The sequence below is a fragment of the Myotis myotis genome, unplaced genomic scaffold (genome assembly GCF_014108235.1).
Source record: "Myotis myotis isolate mMyoMyo1 unplaced genomic scaffold, mMyoMyo1.p scaffold_m19_p_3, whole genome shotgun sequence".
In the NCBI taxonomy this organism is placed as follows: Eukaryota; Metazoa; Chordata; class Mammalia; order Chiroptera; family Vespertilionidae; genus Myotis; species Myotis myotis.
The window spans coordinates 194284700-194300525 of NW_023416335.1; the positions used below are offsets into that span (position 1 = coordinate 194284700).

Below are 15826 nucleotides of genomic sequence, written 5' to 3' on the forward strand. Positions count from 1 at the left end.
ACAGCCACATGGTCTGAACCCCAGCCTCACCACTTCCTAACCGAGGAATCGTGGACAAGTGATTCACTGTCCTGTGTCACAGTAACAGACCTGTGCTCAATGGACTCATATGCAGACAAGCCAGCCACTTAGGATTCTTTTCTTTAAAATATATTTTATTGACAGCCAATTGGCCTGGAGGTCAAATCCCCCCCAGTATTACCTACAATAATCAAGGCTTAACTACAACAAGACTGTGCACAAAGACCAAAGGGGGGTGCACCAAGAAAGCATAAAAAATGTGGAGACAAAGAAACAGGACACAAATGACAGAAATGGAGGTAAGTAAACTGCTGGATATAGAGTTCAAAACCACACTTTTAAGGTGTTTCAAGAACTGTCTAGAAGCCGCTGATAAATTTAGTAAGGCCCTCAAAAAGACTGGTGAGACCGCCGATAAATGTAGTGAGATCCTCAAGAAATCAAGTGATACCCTCGATGTTGTGAAAAAGGACCAACTAGAAATTAAGCCTACACTGACTGAAATGAAGAATATTATACAGACTCCCAACAGCAGACCAGAGGAGCGCAAGAATCAAGTCAAAGATTTGAAATATGAAGAAGCAAAAAACACCCAACCGGAAAAGCAAAATGAAAAAAGAATCCAAAAATATGAAGATAGTGTAAGGAGCCTCTGGGACAGCTTCAGGCGTACCAACATCTGAATTATAGGGGTGCCAGAAGAAGAGAGAGAGAAAGATATTGAAAACCTATTTGAAGAAATAATGACAGAAAACTTCCCCTACCTGGTGAAAGAAATAGACTTACAAGTCCAGGAAGTGCAGAGAACCCCAAACAAAAGGAATCCAAAGAGGACCACACCAAGATACATCATAATTAAAATGCCAAGAGCAAAAGACAAAGAAGAAGCAAGAGAAAGAAAGTTAGTTACATAGAAGGGAGTACCCATACGACTGTCAGCTGATTTCTCAACAGAAACTTTGCAGGCCAGAAGGGAGTGGCAAGAAATATTCAAAGTGATGAATACCAAGAACCTACAACCAAGATTACTTTATCCAGCAAAGCTATCATTCAGAATTGAAGGTCAGACAAAGAGCTTCACAGTCAAGAAAAAGCTAAAGGAGTTCATCACCACCAAACCAGTATTATATGAAATGCTGAAAGGTATCCTTTAAGAAGAGGAAGAAGAAGAAAAAGGTACAGATACAAATTATGAACAACAAATACACATCTATCAACAAGTGAATCTAAAAATCAAGGGAATACATAATCTGATGAACAGAATGAATTGGTGATTATAATCGAATGAGGGGCATAGAAAGGGGATGGACTGACTATTCTTGGGGGGGGGAAGGGGTGTGGGGGATGCGGGAAGAGACTGGACAAAAATCGCGCACCTATGAATGAGGACAGTGGGTGGGGACTAAGGGTGGAGGGTGGGGTGAGAACTGGGTGGAGGGGAGCTGTGGGGAGGAAAAAAGAAGAACAAATGTAATAATCTGAACAATAAAGATTTAATTTTAAAAAATTATCTAAAAATAAATTAAAAAAATAAAATATGTTTTATTGATTTTTTTACAGAAAGGAAGGGAGAGGGATAGAGAGTTAGAAATATCAATGAGAAACATCAATCAGCTGCTTCCTGCACACCCCCTACTGGGGATGTGCCCGCAACTAAGGTACATGCCCTAGACCTGAATGAACAGAATGAACCTGGGACCCTTCAGTCTGCAGGCCGACGCTCTATCCACTGAGCAAAACCAGTTAGGGCTTAGGATTCTTTTGAGAATTAAAAGATGTTAAATGCTCAATAAATATTTGCTCTATTGATCTTATTCTGACTTTGCATTTCTGATCAGTTCAGCAAACATTGACTGAGTGTCTATTAGATGCCAGACGTTGGGGGAGCACTGTCTGCACCGAGGATGGCAGAGCCCTTGGGATTTAATGTGTATTGTCACTCCAGTGAGAAGTTGAACTCCTGATTTAGGTCTTGGTCTCTTATTCACTCTGCTTGTCTCTCTTCAGCGGAGACCTAGCCCAGTTCACAAGCTCACTGTCCTAGAACACCTCCCACGAGACCAAGAAAGAATTAGCAGTGACCATATACCCATATCCGACCCTCAGGCTGAAGAATCATTCACTCATTGATTGGTTCATTTATTCATTTGGCAAGTATGTTTTAAGTGTTAACCATGTGCTAGGCCCATGATAGGCATTGGGGCTATACTTGTGAACAAGACATTATCCTGCCATCAAGAACCTCCCAGCCTATTGGCAGAGGAATCCAGCTTCAAAGCAGGCTGGGAGGGTGGGGCTGCTACTCCCAGATCCTGTGCTCCCAAAACCCACCCCACACCCTCTGTGGCTCAGGCCACCCTTTCAGGAGCTTTATCTACACCCTTGCAGCTTCTACCAGAGTGTCCAGTGATTCCCACTGCTGTTCAGCTTCCAAGTACTGTTCAACAATTTCAGCACCATGCAAGAGGCCAGGGTCCCCTGGTTAGGTGGAATGAAAGAGAATGAATGCCAGGCAACCCTTCTGTAGGAGACTGAGGTTCTTGGGTGAGTTTTCTGTGTTTTATAACTGTCCACATTCTTATTTGGATTCCTTTAGGGTCCCTGGTACAGGATCATTCCTTTCCTTTTTATGATCTAATAAAGAATCTACTTTTTGGAAGCATAGGTTTCCTAGTCAGTTATGCCCGGACTCTCTTCACCTTCAAAGTTACAAAATGTCATATCACCTCCCTGCAAGATTGCTCTCAATTCTGCTAGAAAAAATAATCTTTCCTTAGTTAAAATTTATATTTTAAGTTGGGTTATTTGTTTACATGTTGCCTTTTAAGGAAAACACCTAAAGTGGTTTGAAGGAAGACTTGTGTAAGAGAAAATTATGAATTATAAAAATCATGATGAGAAGATTTCAATATAAACAGAAGTTCTAGATCCAAAAGAAAAAATGGGTTTCAGATAAGTGGTAAGTAATTTTTTACCCTATTGTTATAATTCAGTCTAAAACATTCTGTACTTTTTAAAAATGCATTTTTTTTTTTTTATTATTTCAGAGAGGAAGGGAGGGGGAGGGAGAGAGAGAAACATCAATAATGAGAGAGAAGGCACAATAGTCCGATCGGCTGCCTCTTGCATGCCCCCTCCTGGGGATTGAGCCCGCAACCCGGGCATGTGCCCTTAACCAGAATCAAACCCAGGACCCTTCAGTCTGCAGGCCGACGCTCTATCCACTGAGCCAAACCAGCTAGGGCTTGTTCTATACTTTAAGGCAAAGTGAAGAGAGGTACCCAGTAGGGCACCAAAATCTCATGGACAGGAAAGAGGGCACACACCAGATCCTCGTGGGGAGAAAAGCTTTCTAGCTTCTCATTCAGAGAGACAATTTCCACATTGGGCTTCACACAGGTTATACCAGGCCTGTAGCAAATAATGTAACACCCCTTAAAATAAGCACAGGGTATATTCAGGGCAACATCCTAAAAAGGCAACTTATTGGAAGCAGTTTGGCAAAGGGTGACAAAGCCCAACTCTCAGCTTTCACGTGCTTCAACCTGATGGAGAACAAGACCTGAGGGTCCCTAGCATTCTTTAAAGTCCCCCCTGAGGCTATCACTGAGGTTGAAGTAGGGATCTGAACATGCCTGGAAGAGCCCCAGTGGGAGTGGGCCCTCAATGTCAGGTAAGGAACTTGGACTTGACCTGAAGAGAAGGCCTTAGAGGGTTTTAAGCAGAATGATGCAGTCATCTTCAGATATTAAAAATAATACCCTGCAACATGTAGGAAATGTCAGAGGGACTAAGATCAGAAGCAGGAAAATTAGGCAACTTATTGGAGAACATCAGCTGGGAGATGGTAAAGGTCTAAAATAAGCAGAAGCAATGGGGTTGAAAAAAGGGACAACCAGGAAAAAATGTCTCAGGGACAGAATCGATAAGACATAAAGACTTATTAAATGTGTTGCAGGTAACGGCTATCATGTGGAAGAGGTTTTATGAGTGCCTACTTCAGACCTACTGGCAGAGGCTACTTGGAGTGCAATCAAAGTAAGAGTTTAGGGTCCAGTCTAGGCTCAGTTGACAAGAATGATAGATTAGTAATGTCTGCCAAGGATGCAGAATTGGAAGACGTTGGCATGACTTGTACTTACCATTTCCATTCTCTGGCAGAGGAAGCATAAAAATGTACTGTGTGTTTTGAAATGTGCACACTGTGTGATGCCATGTACTAGTATAGGAAGGCCTACAACAGACAAAAGTAGCTTATGGTGATACAAGTCAGAATACTGGTTACCTGTGTGTGGGTAGGTGGGTGGTTTATTTTTTTAAAAATATATTTTTATTGATTTCAGAGAGGAAGGGAGAGGGGGAAAGAGAGAAACATTAATGATGAGAGAGAATAATTGATTGGCTGCCTCCTACATACCCCCTACTGGGTATTGAGCCCACAACCCAGGCATGCACCCTTGACCAGAATCGAACCCGGGACCCTTCAGTCCAAAGGCTGACACTCTATCCACTGAGCCAAACTGGCTAGGGCTCTGTGGGTGGTTTATTGACTGAGAAGGCACAAGAAGCTCTTTGGGGCCTGGAAATAGTCTATTAGTATATCTTGCTCTGGATGGTAATTATACAGACATATACATATGTAAAAATTCACTAAGCTATATACCCTAAGACTTGTGACCTTTCTTACATAAGGTCAAACCTCAGAAGGGAGGGGCAGCATTCCTTCCATGAGCCTTAGTGTGGCTGAAGAACTGTATTAAGATATAACATACAAGTCAACATTATTTCACAATTTGTCTTTATACGCATGACACTCACCTGAGTACAAGGCATGTTTCTAGCTTTATTCTGTTCCCTGTACACTTTGTTCACTTCCTTCATAGTCTTGTCCTTTTCCTTAGCTGAGAACACATAGACTATAATAATCTGGTCCATGGAGGACAACTGCTGGTTTATAAGGTGATCATACTCCAGGTCTGTCACTTCGGGAACGCTGTAAGTGCTACATCGGCAAATGGGCCCTTCCTTCCTACAGAGCATTCTCCTTAGGACCACAGGACAAGCCAGATGGGGAGCAAACTGCCCATCCTTGCTCTGAATGGGAAGGGGAAGCCTAGAAAAGTAATGATAGAAATTGCAATTGAAGAACTAAAAGGACAGAAAGAACATACTTTTTAAAAGTATCAAAGAACCTAAGTGACTACTTTATTTTTATCATTATTGCTGTTTTTAAGAATTTGATTAAATCCCCCACACCTTTTTTTCACAATGAAAATACAGAGGAAAATAGCATTTCACATTGTATATACTCTAAAGTGGCTACTTTAGTAAAGCATTGAGATTTAATTCTGGACTGAATTTTATTTGCCAGCACATTAAAATACTTGTCAAGCCCAGCCATGGTGGCTCAGTGGTTTAGTGGCGACCTATGAACCAGGAGGTCACAGTTCAATTCCTGGTCAGAGCATATGCCCAGACTGCAGGCTCGATCCCAGTTTGTGTAGGGGACAGCTAATCAATGATTCTCTCTCATTATTGATGTTTCTATCTCTCTCTCCCTCTCCCTTCCTCTCTGAAATCAATAAAGATGTATTTAAAAAAAAATAAAAAATAAGCCCTGACTGGTTTGGCTCAGTGGATAGAGCATCGGCCTGTGGACTGAAAGGTCCCAGGTTTGACTCTGGTCAAGGGCATGTACCTTGGTTGTGGGCACATCCCCAGTGGGGGGTGTGCAGGAGGCAGCTGATTGATGTTTCTCTCTCATCAATGTTTCTAGCTCTCTGTCCTCTCCCATTCTCTCTGTAAAAACTCAATAAAAAATATTTAAAAAATAAAAAGAAATAAAATAAAATACTTGTCAATATACTAAAAGGATTAAATTCGATTCTTAGGTATGTTATATAGAAATATGTTATAATCCATAATCTATCAGGGTTAGAGGTTTATTTTATTTATCTATTTTTTAAAATATATTTTATTGAAAAGAGAACCAAGATGGCGTCATAAGGTACAAACCTGTACGTGCTGCCCCCCACAATAACATTAAAACCACAACTATAAGACAAAACAGCTATCATCCAGAACCACGGGAAAGCTGACCGAGTGGAAGTTCTACAACTAGAAGGAAAGAAAAAAAGCGCATTAAGACGGAGTAGGAGGGGAGCGGCACCAAGAACAGAGGTACAGAGGCGTGCGTGAGGCTGCTGCACCTGGGTGCACGGTTTCTTTCAATCGGAAGGGGATACAAGCTCTCGAACGCACTGAACTCATTTACGGTGAGACGCTGGGGTCCCAGGCTCCTACGGGGAGAAACGAGTCTGTCCTGCAGCGGGTCGGAAAGCTAGGGTGACTTTCTCACAGAGCTACTCCCGGGGATCTTTGTAGCGGTGGGGGCGGGCGGCACTTGGGGAATCGCGGAAACGTGATGACACCATTGTTTGCTCCACCTGGTGTCTTCCTGAGACCCCGCCCGACTCTATTCATATCCCCTGTCAAGCTGTGATCGGCTGCACAAAGGAGGCACCTGCACTTCTGCAGCCGAACAAACTGCAGCTAGATCAGAGAGCTCCAAAACTTCCAAACTACAAACAAAGCAGAGAAATCTGTTGGTATCGCTGTAGCAATTCTTCTTATAGGCACAGTGGGTCCTCGCAGTCAGCCAAAAATGCGAAGACAAAGAAACATGTCATAAATGAAAGAAATGGAGGAAAGCAAACGAATGGAGGACATAGAGTTCAGAACCACAGTTATAAGATTACTCAAGAATCTTCTACGAACCTCCAAGAAACTTAGTGAGACCTCCGAGGAACTTAGTGAGACCTTCAAGGACCTTAATGAGAATGCCAAACAAATGGAAAAGGACCAGTCAGAAATTAAACATACACTGACTGAAATAAAGAATAATATACAGAGATCCAACAGCAGATGAGAGGATCCCAAGAAAGTCAAAGACCTGAAATACGAAGAAGCAAAAAACACCCATTCGGAAAAGCAAAACGAAAAAAGAATCCAAAAATATGAAGGTAGTGTAAGGAGCCTCTGGGACAACTTCAAGTGTACCAACATCCGAATTATTGGGGTGCCAGAAGAAGAGAGAGAGCAAGATACTGAAAGCCTATTTGGAGAAATCATGACAGAAAACTTCCCCTACCTGATGAAAGAAATAGACTTACAAGTCCAGGAAGCGCAGAGAACCCCAGACAAAAGGAATCCAAAGAGGACCACACCAAGACATATCATAATTAAAATGCCAAGAGCAAAAGACAAAGAGAGAAAATCTTAAAAACAGCAAGAGGAAAACAGTTAGTTACCTACAAGGGAATACCCATATGACTGTCAGCTGATTTCTCAACAGAAACCATGCAGGCCAGAAGGGAGTGGCAAGAAATATTCAAAGTGATGAATACCAAGAACCTACAACCAAGATTACTCTACCCAGCAAAGCTATCATTCAGAATTGAAGGTCAGATAAAGAGCTTCACAGACAAGAAAAAGCTAAAGGAGTTCACCACCAACAAACCAGGATTATATGAAATGCTAAAGGATATTCTTTTTTTTCCTTTTTTCTTTTTTATTAGTTAAGGTATTACAAATATGTCTTCATCCCCCTGAAGGATATTCTTTAAGGGATAAATACCACATGATCTCACTCATTTGTGGAATATAATGAACAACATAAACTGATGAACAAGGACTGATCCAGAGACGGAGAGGCATTGATTGGATGTCGGGCCTTGGAGGGAAGGTAGGGGAGGGTGGGGGTAAGGGGGAGAGATCAACCAAAGGACTTATATGCAAACATATAGGCCTAACCAATGATATGGACAACGGGGGGGGCAGTGAGGGCATGAGCAGAGGGGGCGTGTAGGGGATAACGTGGGGATAAGGACACACATGTAATATCTTAATCAATAAAAAATATATATATGTATATATATTTTATTGATTTTTTACAGAGAGGAAGGGAGAGGGATACAGAGTTTGAAACATTGATCAGCTGCCTCCTGCACACCCCCTCTGGGGTTGTGCCTGCAACCAAGGTACATGCCCTTGACTGAGATCAAACCTGGGACCCTTCAGTCCGCAGGCTGTAAAGAACAGAAGTCCAACCTCAGTGACACTCTCTTGTTTTCCCCATGACCACTTACTCCTCCATCCCCACCTTTGTCTTGCCTGGGGTCCATCTCAGGTGAACATAGGGTGAACCAATATCAGAACCCCTGGAGAGGCATTCTGAGCATCCATGAATAATTCCAATGTGGCAGCTAGTGTGCAGTGAAATCATTAAAAGTTAGGTTTCAGGCTACAACCCTCTATATAAATTTTGGCTCAAGAAGGCATTTCAAGTTCTTGCCTTGAGCACCCCCACTCACACACACATACACACACACACAACCTCCTATCTCCAACACATTGCAATAATCTATATATATAAAAGCCTAAGTGATCAGCCAACCAGTAGCTATGATGCGCACTGACCTCCAGGGGCCAGATGCTCAACGCAGGAGCTGCCAAGCTGTGGTGACTTGGCAGCTGTGGTTCTTGGGTGATGCACCTGGAACCAGAGAGGAGGGAGCCTGATTCCGGGGTCCGTCACTTGAGAACATCCCTCTGCAATCCGGGACCCCTCGGGGAATGTAAGAGAGCTGGTTTCAGCTCCATCCCCACAGGCCAGGCCGGGGGACCCCACCAGTGCACAAATCTGTGCATTGGGCCTCTAGCCCACTGGCTCCCCACTTTGGGTCTGGCTCCCTACCAGGCATCTAGCCCATTGCAGAGGTCATGGGTCTGGCCCTTACAGAAACTTTTTGACTCAATTAGCTAAATGATGAGACATATAGGACCTACTGACTGCGCCCCCCCCCCCCCCCCCTCAATGTCTGGCACTCATGCTGGCCCATCTGCTTAATATGGATTTCCAGTGGAGGCAGTGAATTTTCCCGCTACCACTCTCAGCTGGGAAACAAGCCATGGCTTCCCTCCTTCCAGGGTGGACAGTAGCACCAGCAGGCAACCTCTGGGGAGGGAAGGAGGTGAAAGAGCAGCTCAGGTGGGAAGAAGGAGGTTCCAGCTGCCACAGGACTCCACCTGGGCTGAAGGGCCTGGCAGGAGCCTGATATTGAGCAGGGTCCTGCCTAAGCCGACTAGGTTCCAGGCTAAGTAATTCCTGTTTGCTTAAATAATTGCATTTTGCAGCTAAATGTCCACAAGTTGTCAGTTACCGCCAAATTTAGGGTAAAGTGAGATGAAAGAAGCAAGACAGATACAGAGAGAAAGTGACATAATATTGGGAGAAGAGAGGAGGGAGCCCGATTCCAGCCCATTTCAGGCCAGGCAGAGGGACCCCACTGGTGCACAAATCCGCGCACCCAGCCTCTAGTGGTAAAACAAACAATTGAAAAGATCAAAGCTGTCATCCAGGTCAAGATGAACACCTCTCGACAACTGTGAACAGCACCCACCAAAGGAGCTGCTACCAACTGAGGAGCAGCTGCTACCACAACCACCCGAGGAGCAACTGCAGCCTGAGGAGCCAATGCCACCCAAGGAGCAGCCACTGAATGACTCAACATCTAGATATGGCAGTACAATCAAACATGGGTAGACAAAGAAACCCCCAAAGGAAAGAAAAGGAGGACTCGCCAGAAAAGCAGCTAAGTGATACAGAGGCATGCAACATGACAGAAAAAGAATTCAGATAAAGGGTCCTAGAATGCATAAACCTGATGGAGGAAAAAATCAACAACTTATGCAAGAAGCAAGAAGAAACAGATGAAAAAAATCAATAAATTATGTAAGAACCAAGAAGAAATGAAGAGTAATATAGCTGCAACAAAAAACACCATTGAAAGTTTCAACAGTAGACTAGGAGAAGCAGAGGACCAAATTAGCGAATTAGAAGACAGGGAAACAAAACACACCCAAACTGAACAGCAATTGGAGAAAAAAATTAAAAGACAGGAGGAGAGCCTAAGGGAGCTATGGGACAACATGAAATGAAACAACATACGAATAATGGGGGGTGCCAGAACAACAGAAAGGGAACAAGGGTTAGAAAACCTATTTGAAGAAATAATATCAGAAAACTTCCCTGATGTGGGGAAGAAAAAAAATCACACAAGCACAGAGAGTCCCAAACAAGGTGAACCCGAAAAGACCCACACCAAGACACATCATAATTACCATGGCAAATGTTCAAGACAAAGAGAGAATCTTAAAGGCTGCAAGAGAGAGATGGAAAGTTACATTCAAGGGATCTCCCATTAGATTATCAAATGATTTCTCAATAGAAACACATCAGGCCAGAAAAGAATGGACAGAAATTTACAAAGCAAAGGACTGAATCCAAGAATACTCTATCCAGCAAGGCTATCATTCAAAATTGAAGGGGAAATAAGAAGCTTCACAGACAAAAAAAGGCTAAGGGAGTTTATCACCACCAAGCCAGCAATGCAAGAAATGCTAAAGGGACTGGTGTAAAAAGAAGAAATAAAAAGCTCAGAAAGAAAACAGCCACACACAAAAAAGAAATGGCTACAAACAAATACCTTTCAATAATAACTTTAAACGTAAACGGACTAAATGCTCCAACCAAAAGACATCGAATGGCTGAATGGATAAAAAAACATGACCCATACATTTGCTGTCTACAAGAGACCTACCTCAGAAGAAGGGACTCACACAGACTGAAAGTGAAGGGATGGAAAAATATCTTTCAGGCAAATGGAAAGGAAAAAAAAAAAAGCTGGGGTAGCAATACTTATATCGGACAAAATAGACCTCAAAGTGAAGGCCATAACAAGAGATAAGGAAGGCCATTTCATAATACTAAAGGGATCAATACAACAAGAAGATATAACCCTGATAAACATATATGCACCCAATGCAGGAGCACCCAAATACATAAAAAATCTCCTGGAAGATATCAAAGGAGAGATCGACAACAATACAATCATAGTAGGGGACTTTAATACACCACTGACATCACTGGATAAATCCTTTAGACAAAAAATCAGCAAAGAAACAGCAATCCTAAATGACTCACTAGATCAGATGGACTTAATTGACATCTTTAGAACACTTCACCCCAAAGCCACGGAATATATATTCTTCTCAAGGGCTCATGGGACATCTTCAAAGATAGACCACATATTGGGTCACAAAGTCTCCCCAAATTCAAGAAGATTGAAATCATACCAAGCATCTTCTCAGACCACGATGGCATAATATTAGAAATAAACTACAATAAAAACAACCCCCCCGCCACCCCCCCAAAAAAAGATGAACACCTCTCTGGATAGAAACTCAGTATGTTAGTGGGGCTAAAGCCATAAGTTTGCTTATTTCCTGAGCTAGAAACAACAAAAGTGGATAAGAATTTGGCTCTTGTGGGAAAACAGAATAAAATGCTCTTCTCAATACAGGGTGATGTAGAGTTGGGAATTGTTGCCTGGCTCACTTATTAAAACCAAGGCCCAGGGTAGGGCTCCCACCACTCTTTGCATGAGGCCAGAACAGCTGCTGTCTACTCCTGCTTGGCACCATGGCTCATAGGACACTTGAAGCTCAGGCAGGTTGGAGAACACAGACAAAGCCTCCCAACCAGAACTAAGCGAAGCTGTTTGCTGGCTTGGGACTGCGTCTGCAACATTCCTAATACTCATGGGGCAGGACACCCACCCCACCATTATTTGACCTGGTTCTAAATTTCTGAATGTGAGGCCTGGGGCTTTGGGGTGGTGGCAACTGAAAAATTACTAGAGAGGGAGGGAAAGTGGACACACATGCCATATGAAGAGAGGAAAAACCTTCCACTTGAGATGAGCCCAGAATCCAAAACACATAGAAAAAGCTAACTCTAAGAAAGACAAAACACAAAACTAATACTCAATAGATGGATTCACTATAGATAAAATAAAAATAATAGAGCAAATTAAACAGTACTTAAAAATAGGTATGTTTAGAATCTTTTAAAAAATATTTTTATTAACTTTTAGAGAGAGAGAGAGAGAGAAACATTGATTTATCGTCCCACTTACTTTATGCATTCATTGGTTGCTTCTTCTATGTGCCCTGACTGGGATTGAACCAGCAACCTTGCATATAGGGGAGATGCTCTAACCAACTGATTACTGGCCAGGGCCTAGTGCAGTGATGGTGAACCTATGATACGCGTGTCAGAGGTGACACACAAACTCATTTTTTGGTTGATTTTTCTTTGTGAAATGGCATTTAAAATATAAATTAAATATCAAAAATATAAATCTTTGTTTTACTATGGTTGCAAATATCAAAAAATTTCTATATGTGACACGGCACCAGAGTTAAGTTAGGGTTTTTCAAAATGCTGACACGCTGAGCTCAAAAGGTTCGTCATCACTGGCCTAGAGTCAGCTTTTAAGCAGGTGTTTCACTGAAGTGGTGAAAACAAACTAAGCCTTGATTCCTGGTTGATTCGAATTCCTCTGCTAAATAGGTAGCCTCTTAGGAAGCAGGTTGGAGAGAGCTGAAATGCTTGAACCTAGGCATGTAAGTCTGAACCAGTTTTAGGAAAGATTTTTCACTGATAGCATGCGAGTGTCAACACCTTGACCCAGCCTGCTCAGAAAGGACTGTGGTGTGAAGCAATGTAATAGCATGCCTTGCTCAGTGTTTGTGGGTGGACTGAATGAGACTGTTACCGAAAGCTTTTTCCAACATAAGCTGACTGTGAATTATTAAGACAAATGAGGCTGGTTACCTAAAGGAACACTTGCTGGCTGGAGTCTTCTGGATGCAAGGGAGAGGCGAAGGCTGAAAGACACCCTTCAGTTTTAGGAAGGTGTTTCGGTATAGAAGATACTCCTTATTCTCATCTTTTTCCTTTGTACTTGGTTTCAGAAGAAATTCTGCTCGGGAGACTTCTTGTTTCCTGACCACTTTTGGTTGAAACCTGGGCACTTTGCACACGTGCAGACATTCTATTCCTGAAATGTAAACAGAATAAACGTCACTGAAAACCCTAAGTGGACCAAGGTCTCTGTGGGCTGGGGTAACGCGGCTGCAATAATCCGGACACCCCTTCACCCATTTACAGCAGCGCCTTTCTGTGGGCTCCTTTTAGCGCACTTTGTGGTCTGCTCAGCGGATACATAGCATCTATGCAATAAACAAGGAAATGTCTAGGCTATCAACAAATCTAGTCCACAAGAGTTTGGTTATCTGTGCTTATCTTGTGCCAGGTAATGTGCCAAGCACCTTAAACACATTATCCCATTGAATCAGGGACACTAAATGGGGCGAATAGTCTTATTTTTATGATATCAGAGGTAAGTCCAAGTTCACCCAGCTAGAGAGAAGCAGAACCAGGATTTGAACATATCTATTTGATTCGGAAGATGGTGCTTTTACACCATGCTATAGACTAAGGCTTCCCAACTTCTTTTCATAAAGCAGAAAAGTGTAAACTATAAAGCCCAATACATATAGATTCTTATCATTAAAATGTGATATAAAAAAAGAAATCATGATAATTTGTATTGCATATCGTGGTGAATTTAGTAGGCTGCTTGTAAGTAGAATCAACTATCCCAGGGGCTAGATCACCTCAGCCCAGCTGCTCCCCTTAGGACGGAGAATTTCCGCTTTCAGTTCCTAAGTAAAACATTTGTGGTGTATCCTTTGGGAAGCTCTGCTATTTACTACAGTAAGTAGCAAACTACCTCCTAAAATGGAGAGGCTTGCCTTATGGATTAAGTATACAATTAATGCTAATTATTTGCAGATTCTGTTTTTGTGAATTTGTCTACTCACTAAAATTTATTTGTAACTCCAGATTAATACTTGTGGCCCTTTCATGGTCACTTTGCAAATGTGTAAAGTGGTGAAAATTTTAACTTGTGCTATGCAAGTTCCCAGTTGAGGTTGAACAAGGTGACACTCTGCCTTCTTGTTTCCACTGTTGTACTACAAACTTGTGTCCTTTACTTGTGTCATGGTCTGTTCAGGGCCATGTTTTACACATTTTTTTGTGATTTTTTTTTGGTGATTTTGCCATTTAAAATAGCCCACAAGCTTAGTGTTCCAAAGTACAAGAAAGTTTGATGTGCCTTATGGAGAAAATATCCTATCTAATAAAAGAGAAACATGGTAATTAGCTGTACGTCCGCTACCCTTCCCATTGGCTAATCAGGGCAATATGCAAATTAACTGCCAGCCAAGATGGCGGCCGGCAGCCAGGCAGCTTGAAGCGAACATGAGGCTGGCTTGCTTCAGTGACGGAGGAAACCAACGTTCCCTGCCTGCCTTGCTGGCCTATGAGCTTGCAGTTTGAAACATTGTTACAAATATAGAAGCTAAACAAAACCGCAGAAACTTGCTTTCAGCCAGCCGGGATCTCAGAGCTGGAGTTGATACAGTGTTTCGATTATAGAACCCACACAAACCAGATACCTGCTTTCAGCAGCAGAGGCCTCAGAGCTGGAGCCAGAGCTAAAGCTGGCCCAGAATAAAAAGAAAAAGAAAAAAAAGGAGCAGTTGGGAGCTTCAGTCACCTGCCAGCCTGAAAACAGCCCTCAGCCCCTCACCCAGACTGGCCAGGCACCCCAGTGGGGACTCCCACCCTGAAGGGTGTGTGACCAGCTGCAAATAGCCATCATCCCCTCATCCAGGCTGTGCAGGTACCCCAGTGGGGACCCCCACCCTGATCCGGGACACCCTTCAGGGCAAACCAGCCGGCCCCCACCTGTGCACCAGGCCTCTATCCTATATAGTAAAAGGGTAATATGCCTCCCAGCACTGGATCAGTGGAGCCGAGAGGCCTCCCGGCACCGGGATCAGTGTGACAGGGGGCAGCGCCCAAACCCCCTGATCGCCCTGCGGATCTGTGTGTGACAGCGGGTGGGACCACAACCTCCCTATCCGCCCTGCTCTGTTCGTGACAGGGGTGCGACACCCCAACCCCCGCCCCCCCCCCCCCCCCGCCCCACGGGCTCTGCTCTGTGTGTGACGGGGTAGAGCCATAACCTCCCCATTGGCCCTGCCCTGAGTGTGAGCGTGGCGGTGCCCCAACCCCCTGATTGGCCCTGCTCTGTGGGTGATAGAGGGCAGCACCCCAACCCCCCCCCCCCCCCCCGCCACGGGCCCTGCTCTGTGTGTGACGGGGTAGAGCCATAACCTCCCCATCGGCCCTGCCCTGTGACAGTGGCGGTGCCCCAACCCCCTGATCGGCCCTGCTCTGTGGGTGATAGAGGGTGGCGCCCCAACCCCCTGATCCGCCCTGCTCTATGTGTGACAGGGGGAAGTGCCCCAACTCCCCTATTGGCACTGCTCTGTGTGTGACAGGGGGGACCTCCCCAACCCCCTGATTGACCCTGCTCTGTGCGTGACAGGGGGGAGCTCCCCAACCCCCTGATTGACCCTGCTCTGTGCGTGACAGGGTACAGAGCCCCAACCCCCTGATTGGCCCTGCTCTGTGCGTGACAGGGGGTGGCGCTGCAACCTCCCCATCGACCCTGCCTTGAGTGTGACAGGGGGCGGTTCCCCAACCCTCCAATCAGCCCTACCCTGAGTGTGACTGAGGGTGGCATCACAACCTCCCAATCCGCCGTGCTCTGTGCATGACAGGGGGCGGCGCCCCAACTCCCCAGTCGGCCCTGCTCTGAGCCCGACCAGGGGTTGCGCCTAGGGATTGGGCCTGCCCTCTGCCACCCGGGAGCAGGCCTAAGCCAGCAGGTCGTTATCTCCCGAGGGGTCCCAAACTGCGAGAGGGCACAGGCCGGGCTGAGGGACCCCCCTCTCCTCCCCAAGTGCACAAATTTTTGTGCAC

At 44.4% G+C, this 15826-nt stretch overlaps 1 protein-coding gene across 9 annotated transcripts in view; it reads right to left on the minus strand.

Moving 5' to 3' along the window:
* LOC118651595 (uncharacterized protein C3orf20-like) overlaps positions 1 to 15826 on the minus strand; it is a 104123-nt gene that overhangs the window by 18204 nt on the left and 70093 nt on the right. For all 9 annotated transcript variants that reach the window (XM_036300906.1, XM_036300905.1, XM_036300902.1 and 6 more), the window contains 2 exons: positions 12761 to 12986; positions 4840 to 5134 (listed from right to left, as the gene is read on the minus strand). In XM_036300906.1, coding sequence (XP_036156799.1) covers positions 4840 to 5134; positions 12761 to 12986 — 521 coding nt within the window. The remainder of the gene's footprint in view (positions 1 to 4839; positions 5135 to 12760; positions 12987 to 15826) is intronic.